Raw genomic sequence first — 26,891 nt, forward strand, 5'->3', positions numbered from 1 at the left:
TCTTATTAATCCCTTGATAGAATTCATGATTTACTTAACTTCTTTGAGAATGCAATCAGCCACCTAACATTTTTCCTTTGGAGAAGGAAAAATGAAGAAGACACATATATCCTCTTCCTCATATTTTCTTATTTTTTTTCATGATTCAGAATCTTATCATTGGTTCCATTTTGTGATTTTGTTCTGTTTACTAAAGTCGTTTTTAAAAATAATTGATAGCCTACAGAACCTATAGCTCCTGGATAATTGCTAGTATAATAGTGATAGCAAGCATTGTATTTTCTTTGTAGCAGTGCATAATTTGTTTAGCCCGGCACTGAATAGAAAGTAAATATTTGATCAAACAAATGAACTGATAAATAAATGAATGATGAATGGCAGTTGCTTCATAAAACAGCCTCTTAAGTCAATTTAGTGGTGTTTATTTTTTGTATTCTTTTCTTAAGGCTACTGATGCTCGGAGGGCTTTTCCTTGCTGGGATGAGCCTGCCATCAAAGCAACTTTTGATATCTCATTGGTTGTTCCTAAAGACAGAGTAGCTTTATCAAACATGGTATGTATGTGATTGTAAGTCTCTCTAATAGTTTTAATAGGCTTGATATATTTAGTTTACTGATTAGATGGGATAACATGAAACCACCTAGCACAGTGTTTAGTACATACTAGAAACATCACTATTGGTTTGTTTATTTCCAGTAAGCCCTGTTTTTCTGAATTGCCTTATATTTTTGGAGGGATTTCCCCCTAGAATAAGAAATTCCTTATTGCTGGGCTGTAATAGGTGATTCCTATAATCCTAGATACTCAGGAGGCAGAGATCAGGTTGCAATTTGAAACCAGCCTGGGCAAATAGTTTGAGAGAACTTATAATACGCAGCACGCGCACACACACACACACACATACACACACACATACAGAGCTCTTGGAGTAGCTCAAATGGTAGAGCACCTGCCTAGCAAGTGTGAGGCCCTGAGTTCCAACCCCAATACTGCCAAAAAAAGAAAAAAGTTCCTTTTAATGCAATAACAAATTAACTACTTCTTTTAATTTAGGGATATAAATGAGTGACAAGTGTAATAGATTTTACCTGAAAGAAAAGGATCTTTACTTTCTTATTAAATACTAGAAGATACAGTTGTATAATGAAATGTAGTTAGGTTTTTGACTGACTGTATTATTTAAATATGTTCTCTGCATTGTTGTCATTGACCTCATTCATAAATAAGTAAGCATTCATTACTTAAAGTATATTGTATAGGACTGCCTTGTTTAAGATGTGTAGTAGCCTGTAGCCTGTATTCTGATTCTGGGGAATTTGGAAAAGCTTACTGTTCCCGAAAATAACTAGGTTTTGCCTACTTATTGGTGGAGAGAATTACATAGGTAGAATGTCACTCTCTTCTCAAATATTTCTAGATCAGAGGCTAAATACATTAAACCGAAATACTCATTTACATTTTAGTGTGAATGAATTTATCAGGTTTGTTCTTAAATAAATCTTTCTGGAAAGAAAGAACAGAGTTTGAAGAACTGAGAGCCTGAATAGAAAAAAGGGAGAAGACCAAAAAGAAGTTAAGGATTCAAAGATAAAGTGGAAATTTCTTCACAAATTTGCTTATAGTCAAGCTTGATACAGAGAAAATAAGATACAGTCTTTAAAATGAGAGATTCTGCAGTTTATTTTTATTAATAATTGTTTTCTCCAATCCTTATTTCCTTTGAAAAGTATTGAGGTCTTATTTTAATATATCCCAATGTTTGGCCTATAATATTTATTCAAGAAAAGTCAATTCCTCTTTTTCTCTCAGGAGTCCTTGGTAGTTTCAACATGTTAGCCCCTACCTTATTAGTATGAGTACTTTATCCTCCTGAAGAGGGAGGCTCTTCACAGCATAAAAATACTGGGTGATCACAGATAAAGAAGTAAACCATTCTGGAAAGGGGCAAGGAAAAGCATTCAAGACTACAGTTTTTTGATAGTGTTTGCTTCAAGATATTAATGAAATTCTGTTTAACTTTTCCTTTTTTTTCTTAAGAATGTAATTGATCGGAAACCATACCCTGATGATGAAAATTTAGTGGAAGTGAAGTTTGCCCGCACACCTGTTATGTCTACATATCTGGTGGCATTTGTTGTGGGTGAATATGACTTTGTAGAAACAAGGTCAAAAGATGGTGTGTGTGTCCGTGTTTACACCCCTGTTGGCAAAGCAGAGCAAGGAAAATTTGCGTTAGAGGTAAATGTACTTGAAGAGGATTATTCCAACAGTCCATAACTCCAGGTTGGGGAATTTACATTTCTGGTCAATTATTAGTACAGTTATTTATAATTTAATCTGAAAGTTTTTATGCTACTTTCCCTACTTTATTTTTAATAGAATTTTGGATATGCCAACCTTGATGTTGCATTAACATTTTATAGGATAATGATTAGAGGATATAGAAGTATGGCTGGGAGTATAGCTCAGAGGTGTAGCGCATGCTTACCATACATGAGACTGTGGGTTCAAATGCCAGCCCTCGATTAAAAAAAGGAGAGAATATAAAAGTAGAATTTATTTTTCTAGGGAATGAGTGGAGAATATATAGTTACATTTTTTCATACCACGTTCTAAATGGTTAGTTTGGCCAATGTATACAAAGCTTGGGGCTAAGTCAGTCTTTGAGGGAGGTAAGGTTCTCTGGGATTGGTTTCTAGTAATTTCAGATAGTTTGGCTTGCAGCAGGTTTCCTTTGTGAATTTTTATATGAATTATTAAAAAATATTTATCAGGTGGTTCTTGTTTGTACTTTTATAGGTTGCTGCTAAAACCTTGCCTTTTTATAAAGACTACTTCAATGTTCCTTATCCTCTACCTAAAATTGATCTCATTGCTATTGCTGACTTTGCAGCTGGTAAAGTAAATTTCATTTTACTGCTGAATTGTAATAACATTATTTAAATTTTGTGATTTTTGAGGAAAAAATTATGCATATGTATCAATAAATGTTTATATTTATTTTATGAAGGTGCCATGGAGAACTGGGGCCTTGTTACTTATAGGTATGTTACTGACACATCACCCTGCCTTATCTTTCCAATCACTGACTTCATAAAGTCTTCACTCCTAATCACAGTTGAGTAGCTTCTGTTTTATAGTATGGTATAAATTTTTCTGCCTCCCCCACCAGTACCATGCACATTTTCAAGAATGCAGATGGACTTCCCCCTATGGTGCTACTATCTGAGGGTGTAAAATTTTAAAAGTGAGCATCTGGCATTAGTAGCAGTTTAGATATGCCCTTGGCTGAGTTTCTCATTTTGGTGCCTTTCCTTCCTCCCAGTAGTTTCAGTTATTTATCTAACTTGAAGAACGTTCCATTATTTTGTATCTTTTAGCCAAATTTTTATGTCTGTCACCACAACACAAACGTTTGGGTTGTATAATTTTTAAAGCACAGTCTGTAAACAGTTTTTTGCCCGGCTATTCCCCTAATTTAATGGAAAAACTCTCTTCCCTGTCTAGCATAATCATTCCTAATCACTTAGACAAATATTTTACAAAATTTCAGACAACAAACTAATAAGCTTGTATTACATCTTTGATTTTCTGTTTAATGGATTCTATTATGGTAGTCTTTAGATGCCCTAAAACTTTTTCTGTCCTATATATGCTGAAAAATATTGATGTTTTTGAAGCTTAACCTAACCTATTACTTACTGCCTGAATCTTTCCCACTTGTGTATGCCTTCTTTTATTGCAGCACTTGCATTAATTTTTTTTTTTTTTTTTTTTTAAAACACAGGGAGACTGCATTGCTTATTGACCCAAAAAACTCCTGTTCTTCATCACGCCAGTGGGTTGCTCTGGTTGTGGGACATGAACTCGCCCATCAATGGTTTGGAAATCTTGTTACTATGGTATTTAATATTTTTAAGTGCTTAAACATATTTATTTTCATCCTCCTGCACATTAATTTGGCCTCATAGTATTTCAGGTTTGGCTATAATATTGTGCCAAAAATAACTGATTGACAGGAAAATTTTATTTTGGATGTCCAACTTTGAAAAATATCAGGGTTGGGGATGTAGCTCAGTGGTGGAGCAGTTGCCTAATATATGCAAGGCCCTGAGTTCGCCATATTCCCTTACAGCATTTTAGGCTGCCAAAGAGCTGAATCTGGCTCAGATGTTGGTTAAGTCCATATGTTTTAGAAATAAGTAAGATATTTGGCAATTATGACATCTTTGAAAGAGTTTCTAAAGAAAGTCAATTGAAAGTAAATGCTTTCATTTTTCTTTGGTTCTTTCAGGTGAAAAGAATTTTCTTTTGAAATATAATTTCATTGGAATTATATGTTAGTGTCATATTCAAATATGTGCAGAAGTTGTCTTTTCTTCAAATATTTGCTTCTTCCTACCAAATAATCTTTTTGCTGAACTTTAAGAAAATTTCATGACTTTATTTTGAAAGTACCAGAAATACAGTTTAGTAGAAGAAATGTGTGCATATTGTTTTCAAACTACTTTTTACCAGATTATATAACTATTCTAGTTATTAGATACCAGTTGTTTCATAGACTAAAAAAGTCCAAGGGCTTAGAGATAGGTTGGATAACTTTGAACCAGCTTATCTCAATGGAGTCTACTAGTTAAATATCACAAAGCACTTAGATGAATAGCCACTTACCACTTACTATTTAAAAAATCTGCCCTTTTAGGAGTTTCAAAATGTTCTTTTATTTTTCTACAAAAAGTCCTTTGATCTTGTCTTGGATTCATACATTACTTTCCTTTACTCAGAGATTTAATCGGTGTTAATGAAAATTAGATTAAGATACTCTTTTTTTTTTTTTTTTTTTTTGTGGTACTGGGCCTTCACCTTGAACCACTCCACCAGGCCTGTTGTGATAGGTTTTTTGAGATAGGATCTCGCAAACTATTTTCCCAGGCTGGCTTCAAACTGTGATCCTCCTGAGTAGCTAGGATTATAGGCATAAGCCACCCATGCATGGCCTTGAGATATCATTCTTAAAAGTTGATTTTTAAAAATTTTTAAAGTTTCTGTCACCCATTTTATTCTTTGTCCATTCCAATCACTACACATTCTTACTAACAAATGAGAATTTCATATTCCATAAATAATTACATATTCATCATTGAACTATTTCTTGCCATAACACTTCTGATAATTTCACATAATCCTTGTAGAAGCAGTGTATTTTTGTATTTATCTAGAAAGTTCATTTCATCAGTCAATGGCTTTTCCTAGTCATTGTGGAAATAGTTTCCAGTTTTCCTTGTTTGGCTGTAATAATTTCTTTGTTTAGTTTTGTTTTGCAGTACTGGTGATTAGACCCCAGGTCTTATGCTTTATAGGCAAACATATTATACCACTTTGAGCTATGCCTTCAACGTTTTTTTTTCCCCTTTTTCTTTTCTTTTTTCTTTTGTTAGGGCTGGGGTTTGAATTCAGGGCTTTGTGCTTACAAAGCATTGCTTGAGCCAAACTTCCATTCCATTTTGCTGTGGTTCTTTTGGAAATGGGATCTCAAGTGTGCCTGGGCTCGTCTTGAACCAGGATGCCACAATCTTAACCTCCCAAGTGGCTAGGATTATAGATGTGAGCCACTGGCTCCCAGCCTCATTTTGCTTTTGAGAGCTTTGCTTAGGCTGGCATTAAACTTGTGATCATCCTCCTCCTACCTCTAGAGTAGGTGGGAATTACAGGTGTGCACTGCCATACCTGGCTACTAAACTAAATTTTATATAGTGAAATTTTTCACCGATGCTCTTGCCTATATTTATCTGCTCTCTTTTTCTTTTCCATATGGGCTCTCCCTCTGCCCTTTTCTACCTTTGGTAGTGAGAAGTTACTACAATGCTTTAAAAATGTCCATCAAGCATAGTATCACTAGCTGGCCTTTCTTGACATCTCTTTTTTGCTTCTCTCTTTTTTTCTACAAATGAGAGTTATTTACTAAATGTTTTCATTTGGATTTTAGTTCATTAAGTTGTAAGTTTTGGAATGTACTAGAACAGACATGTTTTTCAAATTAGTGGAATGACAATCATTGTGTTTTCCTCACTTGTTTCTCTCATCTTTTGCTTTTAGGAATGGTGGACTCATCTCTGGTTGAATGAAGGCTTCGCATCCTGGATTGAGTATCTGTGTGTAGATCATTGCTTTCCAGAGTATGATATCTGGACTCAGTTTGTTTCTGCAGATTATACCCGTGCCCAGGAACTGGATGCCTTAGATAACAGCCATCCTATTGAAGTGAGCTATGCTTTACACCTGTTGCCTATGGCTGCTCTCCTTTCCAGTAAAATAAGTGATTTGTTATGGAGATGCTTAGATGAAGAGAAAACTGCATAGGTGGATTTCATTTACTTGTTTTTTAGTTCATTGTCCAGCCTTGAAAATCTGACAAGACTAAGTTGGAATTTATGTTTCTATTTAAGGTCAGCACAGATTGGCATTATAAAAAATTTGGTCTTCGTAGAGGCAAGTTCTGTGTACATTTTTATTGAATAGTAAGAGACAAATATATGGCTCCATTGTTTGTCTTAAGGAAAATGCTGGGTATATTTTATTGTTAGTATCTGTTTTTGTGCGTGTTTTAATTCTCTTGACTTAGCCTATCCTTATTTCAACTAGTTTATATGTATAAATTTTTCATTCAAAGAACTAGAGTTATAATCCTACTTTGTATTTAACCAAGGTCCTAGTTAATTGTAAAACATTACAGTTAGTACAGGAAATCAAATGGTTTTTCATCTCTACATTCCTTCTTCTACTCCCATACCTGCAGGAATAAATAGAGTCATAGTGACTTACCTCTCAGCAGAGGAGAGTCAAGAGTAGAATGTGGCTATAAGAGATGACAAATGTATATTCTGTTTTATTAGCCATACACTTTATGAGTGAGTTAAAGGCAGAAAAATATCTTACAAGTTAGAAGGGTTTTCCTAGAAGGCTTTTCATGTAATTCAGTATTACAGGCTGTCTGCTTCCTGTCATAACCCTGAATCACACTGTCTGCCAGGTCAGTGTGGGCCATCCATCTGAGGTTGATGAGATTTTTGATGCTATATCATATAGCAAAGGTGCATCTGTTATCCGAATGCTACATGACTACATTGGGGATAAGGTAAAAGAGCAATTTTTTTTTAAATTCATTTTTTTGTGGTGAAGTCATAGTTTTGCATGGACGAAATGTCTGATTTTTAAAAATTAAATTTCTAGGTTAATTTTTAGCTTAATCTACGTTTCTTTTTATATTAACTATTGTCTTCTAGAAGAATGATGTGCAAGTATGATTGGGGGTAGGAGTGGGAGGCTGGGATAAAATTTACAAGCAAAAATAGAAGGTGAAGAGTATACATTCTTTAAAGACAGTAAGACATCAAAAGTATATATGCTTTTCAGTATATCTGACACTTGAGTATTTGAGTTCATTTACTTTTGACTACTAATATGCACATATAGTATAAATTCTGAGATCTGACTCTCCTGGATTTAAAATTTATATTTTCTCAGGACTTTAAGAGAGGAATGAACATGTATTTAACCAAGTTCCAACAAAAAAATGCTGCCACAGGTAATTTTTAATAGGTTGAGATAGAAACAAGATAAAGTGTAGTCATTCTGTAGGGTGGGACATTTGTAACAAGCTCCTGGGTAAATCTAGTGTTACTAGGTCATGGGTTACACTTTGAATAGCAAAGCCTATTTAATGTTTATTGTTTGTCCTTGTTATTTATGAAAGTTGTACTTTCATGGTCTTTATCTTCTTGCAGAGGTTCCAGTGCCCTCTCTTTGTCCTCATGGCCCTTCTCCTAATCTATACTTTTATGATCTTTCCACTACAGTTTTGTAGTTCTTTACTAACTCCTACTCCTTGCCCTATCCCACTCCTTTCAACTTCTCTTAAATTAAGGCTAGAGTGAATATCTAATTGTATCACCCTGTTCACTACTGCCTTAATGCTGAAGTACATACCTCTTTCTACGCCATACTGTCTTAAACAGTTCAGCTTCTGCCTATTTTTTAGCTTCCTCTCCTATATGCCCCCTGGTCTGCATTTTATTGAATAAATTGCTCTTGTTTCTATTTTCTGTCTTACACTTGCCTGTTCTCATACAGGCCATTTATTCTGTCTGCTTGAAATGCCCCTTTTTCCCTATGTGTCTGATGACCAACGCATCTTCAAAATGTAATCCAAAAGTTACCTCTTGTGAAGGTTTTATTTTCTTGGGATTTTTCTACGTATGCTTTTCCTCCATACATGCCACCATTATGGTAGATACACACAGTCTTGCTGTTTTGCTTTCTGTACCAACAGTTACATTTGACCATATGAGTTTTATTTCAGTTTCATCTGCATTAAATATGTGTTAACTTTGGTTAACTGAATGTATGTAATGGCTTTATGTTTGTTTTTGAATGTTTTAAGTAATGCACTTAAATATGTTTCTATGTCTGTTTCTTCTAGTTTGAACTCATCTGTTTGTCTTTTGTCAATTACAATTTGTAATTTTCTCATTTTTACATTTATGTTTACTTACATGCATATACATTGTTTGGACCACCTCCCCACTCCTCCTGCCCTCCCCCCCCCAGTAATTTTCTTTTACACTAATGTGTATAAGTAGAATGATTAAGTGCATGTTAGAATAAAAGACCAGTTTTTATAATAGAATTTACTTAGGTGCAGCAAGGGGAAAGGGGTGTCTGACTCACTGTTTCCTGAATTTCAAAGAACCAAAGAATTGGCCAGCCATGCAGTGTTAACAGTTAAATAAAATTTCTGATGTGTTTTAGGAAAACAAACATAGAAAAAGACATTTTAGGTTAACAGTGTTTACATTTTCCTTCTAGAGGATCTTTGGGAAAGTTTGGAAAATGCTAGTGGTAAACCTATAGCAGCAGTGATGAATACCTGGACCAAACAAATGGGATTCCCTCTCATTTATGTGGAAGATGAACAGGTAAAATTGTAAAAAGTCCTTCTAAAGCTGGACATAGTCATTCACATCTCTAATTCCAGCACTTGGGAGACTGAGGCAGGAGGATTGAGAATTCAAGGCCAGCCTAAGCTACATAGCAAGACTCTGTCTCTAAAAAAAAAAAAAAAGAAAGAAAAGTTCTTACATTTGTCTGACTTATTAAATGAAATTCAATTCAGTGTTGCCAACTTTGCTTTTCTGTATTTTTTAAGTATTCTAGAGACATTTAAACCAGATTTGTGTTTCCCCTTTTCTCAGTGACTTTGCCCCCCCACCATTAAATTATACATGCACACAGTAGAAAACAAAATATTATCTACTTGTACTTTTCTCGGGGAGATGCTAAATTTGTTGGTATAATTCTAAAATCACCAAATGAGGTTTATTCTAGAAATGTGATGTTGGTTAACACTTTTTAAATCTCATTACATTAATAAGATAAAGTAGAAAAAACATAGTCACCTGATTAGATGCAGAAGAAGCATTTGCTAAAATTGAATACCTGTTTATAAAATCATTCTATAAAATTGGTTTATATATTTATCTATTGGCAGTATGATTGTGATTGGAATTGCAGTCAGTGAATTTATTTGAACCTAGATCCAAATAGGAGTGCTTTAGAACAAGTTATTTTTCAGTAGGACATGAACCTTTCATGTCTACCATTGACTCAGTTCACTTGTGAAATTAACAAATTATTCTCTTACATGTCTTTGCATGGGGAATTAATTGCTGTTCATTTTTAAGGAGGAGGATTCATAACTCTTTTTTATGTGTACTTTTTCTTGTGGTCCTGCATTGTCCATAAAGCCTACTATACTTTATAAGGATTTTTCCTACTTGGCAATGTAAGTTTAAGTTAGTAAATTTGCTTTTCTGTATTTTAAATATTCTAGGTGACGTTTAAATCAGTTCTGTCCTCTCAAAGTACACCCAAATTTACATGGAACATTTTAATATAGAAGCTTGCAAGTTACCCTTCCAAAGGTCTAGCTTAATTTTATTTATTTGATTTTTTAATTACTCTTTATTACTCCCCTCTCCTTGTCTCCTTTTTAAATTATTTTTTAAAAAATTTACTTACATGTGTATACATTATTTGGGCCACCTGCCCCCCTCCACCAACCAGTCTGTTAATATAAGGTCATTATTACTTTTTTTTTTCTTGGTCTGTACTGGGGTTTGAACTCTGGGCCTTACACTTGCTAAGCAGGCACTCTACCACTTAAGCCATGCTCCCCAGCCCTTAAAATAAATTTTCAGGGTTTAATTATTCTATTTTCACTCATGCCTATAAAATATATACTCTGATCATATTCAGCCCAATATCACCCTCTCCTGGAACTTCCCCTCCTCTTGCTGGTCTCCCTTCCACAACAGTTCCCCTATTTTAAACAGTTATTTTTAAATTCTATTTGGTACTGAACCCAGGGCTTCACACTCACTAGGCAAGCACTCTACCACTTTGAGCTATGTCCCCACCACTTTTGTTTTTATTTTATTTTTGAGATAGGGTCTTGCTAACTTTGTCTGGACTAGCCTCAAACTTGAGATGCTCCTGAGTAGGTGGGATTATAGGTATGTGCCCTCATACCTGGCTTTAAGTATGAGTGAATTTTATAAAGTATGCACATTGGAGAACCTCAGATTAGCTGTAAGAATTTGGAAAGGTGGTTTTGGAATACAGTTGATTGTGTTTGATCCAAAAGAATACCTGTAAGTTTAGTGACCTACCATCCTGACTGCTATTTCTTTTAGTCGTTTTTCTCCACTTTGAATGAGTATGTTGTTGAAAATGATTGATCATACTTGAAATTGACATTCCATACAGACTAACAAGTAGTTTTCTCTTTACTTGACTTGTTTAAGAATATTAGCATTTATAAGACAGCCATGGTGATACCAGCACTGAGGCAGGGGTAGGAGGACCTCAAGTTCAAGGCCAACTAGGGCAAAGTTACCAAGACTCTTCATTAAAAACAAAGAATGGCATGGTTGTTGAGATTACGCTTGTAATCTCAACTATTTTTAAGGCAGAGATCTGGAAGATTAATGCTTATGGCTAGCCCAGGCAAAAGTTTTAGGGACCCTATCTCAATTAGTAAGCTAGGTGTGGTAGCATGTACCTGTGAGCCCAGCTACTCAGGAGGCCATTGATAGGAGGATTGAAGTCTAAGGCCTGCCCTGGGCATAAACACTAGACCCTACCTGAAAGATAACTGATACAAATAAAAGGGCTGGGAGTGTGGCTCAAGTGGTAGATCTCCTGCCTAGCAAGCATGAAGCTCTGAGTTCAAACCACCAAGAAAACCAAACAAAGAAATAAAAGTTTAGGGCTTAAGGCATGATTCAAGAGGTAGAAGAGTTTCCTAGCATGCATAAGGCCCTGGGTTTAATCCCGGTCCCACAAAAAAAGAAGAATTTTTAGCATACAAAGATGATTGTTCCTTTCATCTCTGGGGATTTCAAAACAATTAAGCTATTTAATGATTACATACAGGTTGCTTGGCCTTACTTTTTTCTTCAAGCAAACCACCCTTACCTTTTTTTTTTTTTTGCATTACTGGGGTTTGAACTCAGAGCCTTACTCTGGCTAGGCAGGCATTCTACCACTTGAGCCACTCCACCAGCTCCCACAAAGGACACTTATAAGAGAATAATAGTTCATCAGAATAGAGAACAGTAATGCCCTGTGTTATTGAAACAGTTTACTTTTCTATCCAGCTACTTTGTAGGTCCTGCTTCTTTGATTGGTTTTGTCTATATGCACAGCCAAACTCAACTTCTATTTTACATTACAAGGCTGTCTGTGACTCACTAGAATATGAGAGTTTTATAACCTATAATATATATACATATATATATGTATGTATGTACATATAATATATATATACATACATACTATACATACATACATATATATATATGTATGTATGTATATATGTTTTTTTCAGTGCTACAGATTGAACCAAGGACCTTGCACGTGCTAGGCAAGTACTCTACCATTGAGCTATATCCTCTTTGAGAGAGGATCTCACGATGTACTTCAGCCTAGCCTTGAACTCATTAGGTAGCCCAAGATGGTCTCAAACTCTCAATCCTCCTGTCTCTACCTCCTGAGTGCTGAGATTACAGGGGTGCTCTACTACTCCCAGCTGCCTATATCTTGGTTGTGATCTATTTATCACTTTACGTTCCCTAATTTTAAATACTCTGCTTTGATATATAAGTATTCAGTGATGCATTGTTGAAGTTCATTAACAGTTTCTTGCTTTTGTTTTTGTTTTTGAGACAAGATTTTTGCTCTGTGGCCCAAGCAGGCCTTGAACTTGAGATTTTCCTGCCTCAGCCTGCAGAATACTTGGATTACTGAAGTGTCACCATGCCTGGCTTAATAGTTTTTACTAAATATTTTCTTTATGGCCTCAAAGTAGCATTGTTTCCCAATTCACACTTTTTCAACTCTGTTTTTGTAGTCAGTTCATCCATGAAGGTCATTGGCCCAACTTTACATTTGATTTAACTGACCTTATATCTTTATTTGAAATCTTGAAATCTTCTAGAGCATAGTAATTGCTGATTAATGAAGCAAATGGCTGCATACTTGTTTAAGTATTTTTAAACATATGAATTGTTACTTCTGGTTTTTAGTTATTTGCAGTCTTTCCCCAACACTTTTTATGTTTCACTGCAAAACTTACCCTTTGAAACAAGATATGTTCTTCCCTCATGTTTATCAAGCATTCTAGAGTTCATCCTAATCTAATGTTCTATTTTCTGGAAAAAACTAAACACGTAGCCTTTATAAAGATTAATATAACTTGCTTTATTGTTGTGTATATCTTTGATAATAAATACTTTGTTTTTCTCATCTGAGTATGCATCCCTTCCAAGGGGTCATCTTGCACAGAATTTGGCCTTTTTTTCTGAATCTTTTTCTTTTGAGGCTTAAATAAAAACTAGTCACTTTTCTCCCATTTTGTAATATCATCATCTTTGTCACAATTGTATTTTGTGTACTCATGAGACGTTTGGTTGTATTGGTTCCACCATCTAGTTTGTCACAGAAATGTCTGCTACAAAAAAAAAAAAAAACAGTATTGATCTTATTATAGCCTTTGTTTTACTTCTTTAGGTAGAGGATGACAGATTACTGAGGTTATCCCAGAAGAAGTTCTGTGCCAGTGGACCATTTGTTGGTAAGCAAATGGCTGTGAGTAGGAGCTGATGGATAAATTTTGGTGCCATAACAGTAATGTTCCAACTAATAGGAAATAATACCTGTGTTTATAGCTTAATAGAATTAAATAAAAACATACAGATGGTAAGAGAATAAAAATGAAGTTTAAGAAATCAAAAAAATTTAAACTGAACATAGTGGTACCTATAATCTCAACAGTCTGAAGGCTGAGGCAAGAGGATCTCAAGTTCCATCCAGGCCAGCGTGAGCTACATAGCAAAACCTTGTCTCAAAGAAAAAGAAAGAGATTAACAAAATATTTGTAGTATAATGTCACTTTCTTAGATTTTTAGAATTTCATGTTTCTGTTATTGGAGGCTATAGTAGTGAAGAAGGATTGGAAAAACTTGAGAAGTGATGTCCCTAGTCTTTTTCTTTTTTGGTGGTACTGGAGGTTTTGAACTCAGGACTTCATGCTTGCTGGGCAGGTGTTCTACCACTTGAGCCCTCTACTAGCCCAACTAGTCTTAATCCCTAAGAGAACTTACTGTGTGTTTCTGTGACTGACTTTTTTTTTTTTTTTAATTTTTGGGCATAAGTAAATAAATAAAGCCCAATTTATTATTTACCAGTTGTGGTAGGCACTACAAATATACTCTTGGCATCCTCATAAGGGAGGTAGTATTTTTTCCCTTCTACTGGTAAGAGAGCTGAGGTATAGTTAGTTCAGTTAAATTGCTTTGGGTCACCTATCTAGTAAAGTTAAAAGAGTAGAAATTCAAACTGCATGAGTTTTTGCTCTTAAATACTTGGAGATAGTCTCATTATGTAGCTCAGCCAGCCAGGAACTCACTATGGTAGCCCAAGCTGGCCTTAAACTCTTGATCCTCCTGCCTTCACCTCCTGATATTCATATATGTTCACAAATATTTTAAAATATGTCTTCATGTCATTATACTCCTTTACCTATGTAATTTGACCCAGAAAATTAAAGTTTAAGAAATCAAACTGGGTGTGGTGGTGTGTGCTTGTCATCCCAACCACAGTAGGAAACCTAAAATAGAAGGATCAAGGTCTAATCTGGCCTGGGAAAAAGCAAGACCTTATCTCCAAAATAGCCAGAGAAAAGCAAGGGCTGGGGTCATGGCTCAAGCAGTAGAGCATGAAGCCCTGAGTTCAACCTTAAAACCGCCACCCCCCCACAAAAAAATCAAGAAGTAAAGTGTTTCTTTGTACTTTTCTCATTTCCTTTAAAAAATTAGTTCTTAATAGGGGAAAATATGTATAACACAGTGCCTTGTCATGTTAAACCTTAAGATCTTATAAAACATGACCTTCTGCCCTTAACCCTCCTTAACATTAAAATTATTCTTTTAACAGTACCAGGAAGTAGAGGGGAGAAGACTGTCTTAATAAATATATCTTACAAGTCAGATATAATGGACTTATTATCCAAGTAAATCCTGGAGTGTCACAGTTACTGTTTTCTGCTTTATACATACGATCTTGTAGTATTAAATTGCCAGAGTTGGGTCACAATAATGCTCTGTGAACAACACAGGTAATATTAAAACCAGAAATATCTTAGTGGAAGGAGGGGTTGATTTGTTGTTCAGCCTGATAATCAGGCTATGTAACTTTATTTAGATATGCTAGCTATGTAACTTATTTAAATAGCTCTATTAATATACTGGCATTAGTACTTTGGTTTGGCATCTTAATACAAAGTCTTTTTTTTTCTGTCTGATAGATCTAAGACAGTGTGTCTGCCTTACAAATGCTTTGGCTTTTAGATATGACTGTGCAGTAATGGAATGCAGCAGCTCAGCTCCCAAGATATGTGTTCTATCACACGAGTAAAAATCCTTCAGTGTTTCAGCAGTGTGTATTCTCCTTAAGGAATGTAGCTTAGAATTTGTTTATAAATTCTGTGTGAGAGCTTTTACCTACTCAAAATTTATTTTAACTATAAAGTCATTGCTGTCTCTATTGCTCTATAAACAGAAAACAACAATTAAGTTTAAATCATTTCAGGCTGGGGATATGGCTCAAGTGGTCAGGCCCTGAGTTTAAACCCTAGTACCATTCAAAAAAAAAGTTTGTATCATTGCATTTGTGAGTCTGTAAATGAGTTACTTGTTCTCTTTCTTTGGACTATTGTGATTTTTGTTATTAAATTATCTCTTTCTTTATCCTAGTATTATTCAGTTTTCTGAAATAGTTCGTACAGGATTAATGAGATTAATGGGGATTAAGAATACTTAAACTCATGCCCCTGATTAGAACAACACCCATCCTCTTTCTCCACCTTACCATCTGTTTCTTGGAGTAAAATTCATTTTTCAAGTTTTCTGTTTGTTCTTCTCTTGCTTAGGAGAAGACTGTCCCCAGTGGATGGTTCCTATCACAATCTCTACTAGCGAAGACCCCAACCAAGCCAAATTAAAGATTCTAATGGATAAATCAGAGATGAATGTGGTTTTGAAAAATGTCAACCCAGACCAGTGGGTGAAGGTGAGTTCAGAAATGACAAAGTCATTCATATCTGAAACGATTGATTTCCGTCACTTACGCATTTTATGACTGTCTCTAAATTTTACTGCTTCAGGTTAGATTAGGACTTTGAAAGAAAAAACATTTTTTAAACCTTTGTGAAATTTAGGACCAATTTTCATATAGTATTGTTCAGACATTTGCACCTATTTTAGGTAAGGAAGTAGTAAATAAGCAGATAAAAAGGGTTAAGACTAGCCAGGTGCTGGCTGCTCACGCCTATAATTCAGCCCAGGCAAATAATTCATGAAACCCTTTCTCAAAAATACCCAATGCAAAAAATGGTGATTCAAGTGGTAGAGGGCCTGCCTATGCCTAGCAAGCGTGAGACTAAGTTCAAACCCTAGTACAGAAGTGAAAAAGAAAACAGTAGACTGGAGGGTATGGTGGCACACACTATAATCCTAGTACTCAGGAAGCTGAGGCAGGAGGATCTTGAGTTTGAGACCAGCTTGGACTATATAGTGAGACCCTGTTTAAAAAGAGAAAAATAGACTATGTATAAAGTCAAAATTCACAAAAACATTTGTAGTCTTGCAGTTTCAAACTACCCTCTTATAATGATATGTTAACCTCAATGATGTGTTTTCATCATATGTGTACAACTGTAATCAAGTAAGAGCAGATGTATATAATAGTCAGTTTGTGTCTGAAATGTGAAATTCCTTTAGCTAGTGTTTTCAAACCATTTCACAAAAATACCAGTGGATTTTTTTTTTCCTTTAATTTTTCTGTACTCTCTACTTTCATAATGACAACACTAACTACATGCTAGGTGCTGGTGGCTCACACCTGTAATCGTTGCTACTTGGGAGGTAGAGATCAAGAGAATCAAGGTTCAAAGCCAGCCTGAGCAAATAGTTTGCAAAACCCTATCTTGAAAATACCCAATACCATAAAGGGCTAGTGGAGTGGCTCAGGTGATAGATTGCCTGCCTAGCAAGCGTGAGGCCCTCAGTTCAAACCCCAATTCCTAGTGGGGTGTGACGACACTATACACACACACATTCAGTGAAATATTGTATTAGCAAGTGAAATTATGATCTGGAAGGTAATTTAACAAAATGACAATTTTTCTTATAAATCAGAAAAGTTATGTATTCTATGGTTGTAACTAGGTAAAGATATAATTCCTATAGTAAAGGGCATCAATAAAATAAAGTAAAACATTTATATTTTATAGAGTTTTTTCTTTTCTTTTTTTTTTCAGTTTTAGAGCTTGAATTCAGGGCCTTGCACTTGCTAGGAAATAATTTCTGTTGTGCTTTTGGGGGGTGATACTGAGGTTTGACTTAGGGCCTCACATTTACTAGGCAGTACTCTACTACTTGAGCCATGCCCCCAGCTCTGTTCCTCCTCCCTTCTTTTTTTTTTAAATGGGGTATCACTGTATAGCTCAGGCTGGCTGTGAACTCATGACTCTTTTGACTTAAGTCTCCTGGTACTGGGATTACAAGTGTGCAACATCTTACCCAGTTGTATATAAATATTTTTAAAGATACATTTTGACTATTCATAAATAACTTAGAATAATTTCAGTCAATTTATTTTACTCTGAAAATCTTATCAAATTACACTTATTGCATCTCTTACTTTAGTAGATGGGTGTTTTGGACTGGAGGTGTGACTCAAGCAAGTAGAGCACCTTCGTTTGCAAGTGCAAAGCCCTGAATTTAGACCCAGTTCCCACCAAAAAAATAAAAAAAGTAATAAATCGGGGGCACATTGTGGTATTTACAAAAATGCTTACAATATATCCTAGTTAAATTCACCCCCTTCATAGTCTTTTTATTTAGAAAGTCTACTGTTCAAGTGCTTTTATGTGTAGTAAATAATTTTCTATAAATCCAAAACTATCCACATATTATTTCCTCCCTCCCACGTTCTTACTACTGTCCTTCATTTTGACACTCCCTAGCACTATTGAAATTTCTGATTTCTTCTGTTTCTATATTTAGTATGAATAACTGATTTCTATCTTTTTGTATTGTATATTTTGAATCCTGTCTGTTAGTTAGCATATGTGGTCTCTTGTTTCTCATCCAGATATATATATATAAAATTAGAATTCATTTTACCAGATCCTAAAGATTCACTTAACAAATAAATGGGAGTGGGGTTAGGGATTTTGCTCAGTGGTAGACTGCTTGAACATGCTTCTGGGGTTGATTCCTGGCACTGCCAGGGGAATAGAAGTGGTTAATAATACTTACTGTATTTTTTTAGTTAAATCTGGGAACAGTTGGGTTTTATCGGACCCAGTACAGCTCTGCCATGCTGGAAAGTTTATTACCTGGCATCCGTGATCTTTCTCTGCCCCCTGTGGATCGACTTGGATTACAGAATGACCTCTTTTCCTTGGTGAGCATCTACCACTGCAATCATATGAGAGATTTTGTTGATTTAAGGATATTTTTCCTGGAATATATGAAGCATACTTAGAAGAATATGATTTTTCCTAAAGGTTACACCTTCAGGACTAAAACAAATGACTAATTATTAATTAACATAGCAAGATTGGACCTATATATATAATTTACCAGAAGCAAATTCCATTTTACTCCTTCTAAGCCACTTTTTTTTTTAAAACTATCTTTAGTTAAACCATCTGCTTAAAGCAAAAATTCCTTTCTTTTCAATAGAAATGAATATAAGTCTTGAAGAAATATCCCTATAGATTTTTTTCTTTTTCTTTTTTTTTTTGTAGTGGTACTAGGACTTTGAACTCAGGACTTTTTGTTCTTACTCTACCACTTAAACCACACCTCCAACCCTGACTTTTTTTTTTTCTTTTTTAATAATTCAGAGTGACTATGTGTTTGTAAAGTAGTAATTGTACTTTGCTGGGAAAGCTAGAATTTTTAGCTATTCTGTTATTACTCAAATTGTAGCACATTAGCTTCAAAATTATGTTTACATTTGGCTTTGTTCCAGAAAGGATTTGAAACAGCAATTAGTATCACTATCTTTGTGACTCCACAATGATAATTTCTGGATGTCTTTGACTATCATAAAATTTCATATTCCTTCTAGTGTTCCTTTAAATTGGATTTGAATATTTCCCTGCCCTCTGCTGTCACTGGTTTTGGATTCCTCCTTTCTATACATACAGATTAGCCTTGATGCACAAAACTTCACATCTGCTGATCTCATTGCTGAGAGTGACCTGTCCCAGGAAAGTGGGCTATTTGTGCAGATGGTTGCTATAACAGAAATTCTTTTTCTAACTCTATTAATTAGTGCTGAACAGACTCTGAATTTGTAGTGCCTTCAGTTTGTACTCTTTTAGAAATGAGTAAAGGAGAGACCTAAGTTGACACAGTTTGCAGAGGTCCAGCTTTGAAAGAGCTTCTGTCAAGAACCAAAGCCCCAACTGTTTTTGTAGCTTTTCTGAAAGTATGAAAATTTCAAAACAAAACCAAAGCCAAGGCCTCAGAAACTAAGTGGAAATAGGAAGTCAACTGGTTTATTATGTCATTCCTAAATTAGGAGAGTTCAGTATAACTTTTTAAGCGTTTATTTTTTTATAAATAGCAAAGAAATAAATAAGAGATGTTGTTATAATAGAATTTTTATCCTAATAGTGTTCTTCTGTGCTTATACAGTCTCATTTCCTAAACCAAAAAAAATTAACAGTAGATAATGCTGAAAATGCTTACTTAATTTGTATTGTCTTGTCTTCTTTTGTTTGAATACTAGGTTAATTTATGTTTTTTCCTATCCCAGGCTCGAGCTGGAATCATTAGCACTGTAGAGGTTCTAAAAGTCATGGAGGCTTTTGTGAATGAGCCCAATTATACTGTATGGAGCGACCTGAGCTGTAACCTGGGGATTCTCTCAACTCTCTTGTCCCACACAGACTTCTATGAGGAAATCCAGGAGTTTGTGAAAGATGTCTTTTCACCTATAGGGGAGAGACTGGGCTGGGACCCAAAACCTGGAGAAGGTAATGAATATACTGAATGGGGAAATAATCAGTCAGACATTGGTACTTTTTTATTCACTTGTGCTTAAAAATTCAATTGGCATTATCTTTTTATCTATTGGATGTTACTACGTATTCAGCCAGTCAGAAAATAAGCTGTAAGTCTTCTAAACCTGCTGGTAAAATTACATAGGTCACCAGCGTAGAAACATAATGTTTATGTATGTTCATTGCTATATATGATTTGTGCACAATGATGGAAGTAAGTATTTTGGGATTTTTTTGGTGGTACTGGGGTTTGAACTCAGGGCTTTGCACTTGAGAGGCAGGCACTTGAGCCATACGTCCAGTCCTTTTGGCTGTGGTTATTTTGACAGGGGTTTATATTTTGCCTAGGCCAGTCTAAACCATGATTTTCCCGATCTCAGCCTCCTGTATAACTTGGGATGACAGGCATGCGCCATTGCACCCAGCTATTGGTTCAGATGGGGTCTTGCAAACTTTTTGCTGGGTCTTGCAAACTTTTTGCTGGGGCTTGCCTCGAGCTGCAGTCCTCTGGATCTTAGCCTCCTGAGTAGCTAGGATTACAAGTGTGAGCCACAGGCACCCATCTCTATTCTGAACATTTTATATAGGATCATATAGTATGTGGCCTGTTGTGCCTGTTTAGCATAATATTTTCAAAATTCATCCATGTTTTGTGCCATGTCAGTATTTCGTTCCTTTTTATGATAGAATAATATTCATTATGTGGATATACACATTTTGTTTATCAGTTGGTGGTCATTTGGATTGGTTCTGCTATGAACATTTATGTACAAGATTTCTGTTTTGTATAGGCATATGCTTTCATTTCTAGTGTTAGGTCATATGATAACTTATGTTTAACCATTGGAGCAACTGCCAGATTCTTTAGGTGGCCATACCATTTAACATTCCCACCAGCAGTATTTAAAGGGTTCCAGTTTCTTTACATCCTTGCCAGCCTTCATTATTTATTGTCTGTCTTTTTAATTGCAGGCATCATTCTAAGTGGAAAGTGGTATCACATTGTGATTTTTATTTTCATCTCCTTAATGGACAGTGTTTTGAATGTGTTTTTATATACTTATTTGCCATTTGCCTATGTTTGAAGAAATAATCCATCAGACTTTGATTTTAAAAATCCAGGATTTCAATCTGTGTTTACCATACACAGAGCATACTAGTTCCATATATGTCTTTTTCTTGAACTTGGGTCAGTGCTTTTCACCCATAATCCTTAGTAGTATAATTAACCAGACTTAGTGAACACTTAGTAAATTCTAATAGTTGGCATTTGTAGGTATAGATGAAGTCACCAGATTTATTTGCTTGTCTAATCTTTTTTGCACTTCCTTTTCTCTTATGATTTGATAAATTTAAATCAAGTGTTCTCTCAAGTATTAGGATAATTGCTTGTTCAAGACCATAGACTTGAGCTGGTGGAATAGCTCAAGTGGTAGAGTGCCTGCCTAGTAAGCACAAGGCCCTAAATTCAAATCCCAGTACTGCCAAAAAAAAAAAAAAAAAAAAAGACCATAGACTTGATATAACACAATTTAAAAATATTCAGGTAGAAAATTTGTAAAACAGGCTTTTTAAATAGTCCTATGTTCTTACTTCTCAACCAGGTCACCTAGATGCACTCCTGAGGGGCTTGGTTCTGGGCAAACTAGGAAAAGCAGGACATAAGGCAACATTAGAAGAAGCCCGTCGTCGGTTTAAGGATCATGTGGAAGGAAAACAGATTCTCTCTGCTGATCTGAGGAGTCCTGTAAGTTTTCTTAATAAATTCCCTTGACTTGGTGACTGCATGGTTCTGTGAAGCATGGAACTTCTTTGACAATAGCCAAAACTAACCTAAGAACTGACCCACAAACCATGTCTGACTTTATATTAACATATGCTATTTAGGTGGTTTGTAGCCAGCTTCTCATTTTTTCAGTTTCTCAGTCAGCACTTTGGTGATTTGCCATGCTCATATCCCTGAGAGAGCTGGTTTCCTCTGCTGTCATGACATACCATTTATGTCTGGTTGTTCATCAGGCTTTCCTTACCATAATTTGTACATTGACACATGACTGTTTGCAATTTTTTGACTTGTTTTATGTCTTCTCATAACATTAAAATATTTAAAACTAGATAAACAAGCTCAAATGACTTTCGCTGGGTGTGGTGACGCATGCCTGTAATCCCAGTTACTTGGAAGGTGGAGATTGGGAGGGTCACAGTTTGAGGCCAGGCCAGGCAAAAAGTTAGTGGGACTTCCATCTCATCCAACAAGCTGGGCATGGTGGCACATACCTGTCTGTAATCCTAGCTACTGGGAGGCATAGGTAGCAAGATTGTGGTCCAAGGCAGGCCTGGAGAAAAATGTCAGACCCTATCCAAAAAAATAACTAAAGTGTTAAAAGGGCTGGGGGCATGGTTCAAGTGGTACCTGCCTAGCAAGGTTGAGTCCCTTGATTCAAACTCCAGTACCACCAAAAAGTAAATAAATAAAAAATGACTTCCTGTTTTGTTCCTATGTTTCTTAATAGGTTTATCTAACTGTTTTGAAGCATGGTGATGGCACAACCTTAGAAATTATGCTAAAGGTGAGTAAATTTTTAAAAATCCCATTTCCTGATTTTTGATTTTGATGGACACAAAGTACTACTTTAAATGGTTTAAAAAAAAAAAAAAGTCCTGGCACAAAAGAAATCCATACATATTGTAGACATACAAATATGAAAAAATTACAGGAAGGGATAGGGATGTAACTCTGTGGTAGAGTGTTTGCCTATCCCCCCCTCCAAAGAAAAGAAAAGAAACAAACTGTGTACCAGTATGGAGGGAATGGAGAGAGAGAGTCTGTCAGGTGTCCTGAGGGCTCTTTATTTGTGAACAAGAAATTAATTCACCTATCTTCATAGCCTCTCTGGTTTTCTCAAGATAATTGGCATTTAGTTAATTAACTCTGGCTTAGAAAAGATACAGATAAGACTTTTCCTTGTCCTTTTTGGGTTTTTTTTTGGTGGGACTGGGATTTGAACTCAGGGTTTCACACTTGCAAAGCAGGCATTCTACTACTTGAGCCACACCTCCAATCCATTTTGCTCTGGTTATTTGGAGATGGGGTCTCATGAACTATTTGCCTGGTCTGGCCTTGTGTCAAAACCCTTCTGCTCTCAGCCTTCCAAGAACCTAGAATTATAGGCCTGAGCCACTGGTGCCCAGTTCTCCATGTACTTATAATGGTAGCAACCTGTTTGAAGGTTTTAATAAACAATGATACTGTGGAAAAAGTGCTGTCTATTGTCTCTGCCCATTCATTACCAGTCTAAAAGGAAGTGACTATACTGGTTGTATTAAAGGTGAAGGGGAGCCAAATCTACTAGCATTATCAAATAAATGTGAAAAATGTGCTTAAATACCCAAATCATGCATCAGGCCTATTAAACCCATTCATTAAAAGATCCACATTTAGAGCCGGGTGCCAGCAGTAGTGGCACTCACCTATCATGGCAAACTGTGTGGGAGGCTGAAGTCTGGAGGATCGAGGTTCCAGGCCATCATAGGAAAAAAGCTTGGGAGACTGCATCTCCATAGAAAAAAGCTGGGTATGGTGGTACATGCCCTGTAATCCCATCAATAACGGGAAGCCTAAAATAGGAGGATGGAGGTCTGGGTTGGCTTGAGCAACAAGTGAGACCCTATCTCCAAATAACCAGAACAAACAGGGCTGGAGGTGTGACTCTTAGTGGTAGAGTGCCTGCCTTGCAAGTGCAAAACCCTGAGTTCAAACCCCAGTCCCACCACCTCCCCCCAAAAGAGTAAAACATGAAATTTACAATGAAAAAAAAAAAATTGATAATGTTATCATGCTACAGAGGAGCTTCTGTAACCTATGTTAATAGACGAGTTTCCTTTATGATACTATAAAAGTTACGTTTTGGGTTAACCTTTCAACTGAACATTAGGTCCCTTCTTAGTTTTTTTTTTTTGTGGCACTGAGGTTTAAACTCGGCCTCATGCTTGCTAGGCAGGCAGTCTTAACACTTGAGCCACTCTGCTAGCTCTGTTAGCCTCTTCTTAGTCTTAATATTCTGTGAATACGTACACTATAGATCATGTATCATGTAAATGAAATGGAATACTTTTTAGTGTATTCCATAAGCATGAGAAAAAAATAAAGGTTTGAAATTTTTATGGTAGATACCTCGACATTTTCATGCCATGGCACAATTTTAAGAATTTAAGTTGGTGGGGTGGCTCACATGGTAGAACACCTGCCAGATCCAACCCCCCCCCCCCCAAAAAATTTACAAAGATCTGTATATTTAATAGGAGTTTGTATTTATTTAACAAAAGGTAGTTCACAAAAATCAGCTTCAGCCAGGCGCCAGTGTGGCTCACACCTAAAATCTTAGCTACTCAGGAGACAGAGACCAGGAGGATTGCAGTTCACAGCCAGCCCAGGCAAATAGTTCTTGAGGCCCCATCTTGAAAAATCCTTCACAAAAATAGGGCAGCTGGAGTGGCTCAAGGTGAAGGTCCTGAGTTCAAGCCCCAGTACCTCAAAAAAACAAAAATCCTTATTATGGAAAGAGTCTTTATGAAGGTGAGTCAGAATGCTAAGAAACCATGTGGTGAAAATTAAGGATTGTTTTTTTTTTTTTGTTGGTAATTTAGGAATAATGAGGCAGAATTTTTAAAAATAATTCATTATATTTGAAATGTGGTGTTAAAGTGCCATCTAGTGGACTTACTGTCTTGGGTGAAAATTATTTTCTGAAAGGTAGAGTTCAGTCTTTGAATACTGGGGCTGAAAAGGACTGTAGAACTTATCTGTCCACTTCCCCATACACACCCTGCCTCCTTCCTTTTACAGATGGGGAAACTAAGACCAAGAGAGGGTAAGGACTTAGTCAAAATCACAAAGCTAGTTAGAGGCAAAAATGGGTACTATAGTCCAAATCTGACAGCCGCTCAAAAGAGTTCAAACGAGCTAGTAGTAAAAGTTAGTGGTAGAGCAAGGTTCTGGGTTCAATCCCCAGCACTAAAAATAGAAAAAAAAAAATTTAGCACTGGAGGCTCAGGCCTATTATCCTACCTACTTGGGAGGCTGAGATTCAAAGCCAACCCCAGAAAATAGTTTCCGGAAAAGTTTGTTAGGCCCACATGTCCAAAATAACCAGAGCAAAATGGACTAGAAGCATGGCTCAAGCAATAGAGTGCCTAACAAACACAACAAGGGGATTGGACTTTGAGCACATGATAAAAGCTTTAGCACACAAGGGAGGGGTGAGGATAAGTAAGACACCTAAAAAATTAGTTAGCATTTGTTGCCCTTAACACAGAGAAACCAAAGCAGATACCTTAAAAGCAACTGAGGCCAATAGGAAAAGGGGACCAGGAACTAGAGAAAAGGTGAGATCAAAAAGAATTAACCTAGAAGGTAACACACACACACAGGAAATTAATGTGAGTCAACTCCCTGTATAGCTATCCTTATCTCAACCAACAAAAACCCTTGTTCCTTCCTATTATTGCTTATACTCTCTCTACAACAAAATTAGAAATAAGGGCAAAATAGTTTCTGCTGGGTATTGAGGGGGGGTAGGGGGAGAGGGAGGGGATGGAGTAGGTGGTAAGGGAGGGGGTGGGGGCATGGGGGAGAAATGACCCAAGCCTGTATGCACATATGAATAAAAAAAAAAAAATAGAGTGCCTAAGCCCTTAGTTCAAACCCCAGTTCCACCAAGAAAAAAAAAAAGAGGGAGGGGTAAAAATGAAGAAACACTGTATGGGGTGGAGATACAGCTCATTGGTAGAGCACATGCCTGGCAGCATACAAGAGGCCCTGGGTTCTAACCCCAGCACAAAACAGAAAAAGGTCTGTAAAATAAGTTGTCTTTAAAAAGATCTCATATATTTGCAATTTTAGTTTTTTAAATATATTTTGTGCCTGATTATGACAGTAATTTTTACATATTCACTAAGGAAGGTTTAGAAACTAGAAAAAATATGAAGAAGAAAATAAAATTTATCTGTAATTTAAAAAGTCACAAGTTAGCATATATAATATGATTTGGTAATGTATATAGTAATTTTGCTTTTTCTTTATGCCTCTCTAACTTATATTCTGCATTCAGTTTGTGCTGCTTTTACAGTTAAGAAATGTGAATAGAATGAGCATGGTAGTTCACACCTGTAATCCTAGTGCTCAGGAGCTTGAGGCAGGAGGATCTTGAGTACAAGGCCAGCCTATGCTACGTAAAGAGACCCCATGTCAAAAACAGAGAAATGTGAAAACAACTGGGAGTGTAACTCAGTGGTAGAGCAATTGCCTAGCATGTACAGGCCCAGGGGTCATTCCCAGAATTACAAAAGGAAAAGAAAGGAAGGAGGGAAGGAAGGGAAGGAATAGAAGAAATGTGGAGATACACAATCTCACTTATCAGAGACCATCATTAATTAACATTTTGATGTACTTTCAAGTTTTTGGGCTGGAGATGTGGCCCAAGGGATGGAGTACCTGCCTAGCAAGCACAGAGCCATGAACTCAAACCCCAGTACCACAAAAAAAAAAAAAAAATCAGTTTTTTTTTCCCCTTAACATTAATTTTTTTTAAAATTCAGTACAATTTTGCTTTGTCTCTCATTTCTTAGTTCAATATTAGAACATGCTTCTGTCATGATTTTTTTTTTTTTGGGTGGTACAGGGGACTAGACCAGGATCTTGAACATGTTAGGCATTCACTGTGCTACCTGAGCCACACCCCAGTCCTTTTGCTTTTTAGTTTGTTTTTCAGAAAGTATCTCAGGATTTTGTCCAGACTGGCCTTGGACTGAGATCTTTTCTGCCTCCACCTCTCTAGTAAATGGGCTATTCAGGTATACACCACCATGTCTGACCATAAAATAGTCAACTGTTACTTTCAATAATGCATCTTTTTAAATGAATAAATAGTTGCAGTAGTTAGCTATTAGATATTTAGATTATTTTTCACTATTTTAAATTAAATTGATGATGTTACTGATAATTAGCTCATCTAACATAGAGCATTAGGCAGATAGCAGTGTTGTAAACAATTTGGCCATGACAGCTGTGACTCACGATGTCATCCTAGCTACTTGAGAGGCAGAGATCAGGAGGATCGAGGTTTGAGCCAGCCCAGTCAAATAGTTTGTGAGACCCTATCTTAAAATACTCAATACAAAAATGTGCTGGCA

At 36.1% G+C, this 26,891-nt stretch overlaps 1 protein-coding gene across 3 annotated transcripts in view; it reads left to right on the forward strand.

Moving 5' to 3' along the window:
- The window catches only part of Npepps (aminopeptidase puromycin sensitive), an 84,655-nt gene that overhangs the window by 51,654 nt on the left and 6,110 nt on the right, over nt 1-26,891 (forward strand). For all 3 annotated transcript variants that reach the window (XM_074045919.1, XM_074045918.1, XM_020159200.2), the window contains 15 exons: nt 447-554; nt 2,039-2,239; nt 2,801-2,897; nt 3,012-3,045; nt 3,789-3,903; nt 6,098-6,262; nt 7,032-7,136; nt 7,526-7,586; nt 8,867-8,976; nt 13,130-13,193; nt 15,549-15,688; nt 17,954-18,088; nt 19,454-19,673; nt 21,305-21,447; nt 22,214-22,270. In XM_074045919.1, coding sequence (XP_073902020.1) covers nt 447-554; nt 2,039-2,239; nt 2,801-2,897; nt 3,012-3,045; nt 3,789-3,903; nt 6,098-6,262; nt 7,032-7,136; nt 7,526-7,586; nt 8,867-8,976; nt 13,130-13,193; nt 15,549-15,688; nt 17,954-18,088; nt 19,454-19,673; nt 21,305-21,447; nt 22,214-22,270 — 1,755 coding nt within the window. The remainder of the gene's footprint in view (nt 1-446; nt 555-2,038; nt 2,240-2,800; nt 2,898-3,011; nt 3,046-3,788; nt 3,904-6,097; nt 6,263-7,031; nt 7,137-7,525; nt 7,587-8,866; nt 8,977-13,129; nt 13,194-15,548; nt 15,689-17,953; nt 18,089-19,453; nt 19,674-21,304; nt 21,448-22,213; nt 22,271-26,891) is intronic.

The sequence above is a fragment of the Castor canadensis genome, chromosome 11, assembly GCF_047511655.1.
Source record: "Castor canadensis chromosome 11, mCasCan1.hap1v2, whole genome shotgun sequence".
NCBI classification, from domain to species: Eukaryota; Metazoa; Chordata; class Mammalia; order Rodentia; family Castoridae; genus Castor; species Castor canadensis.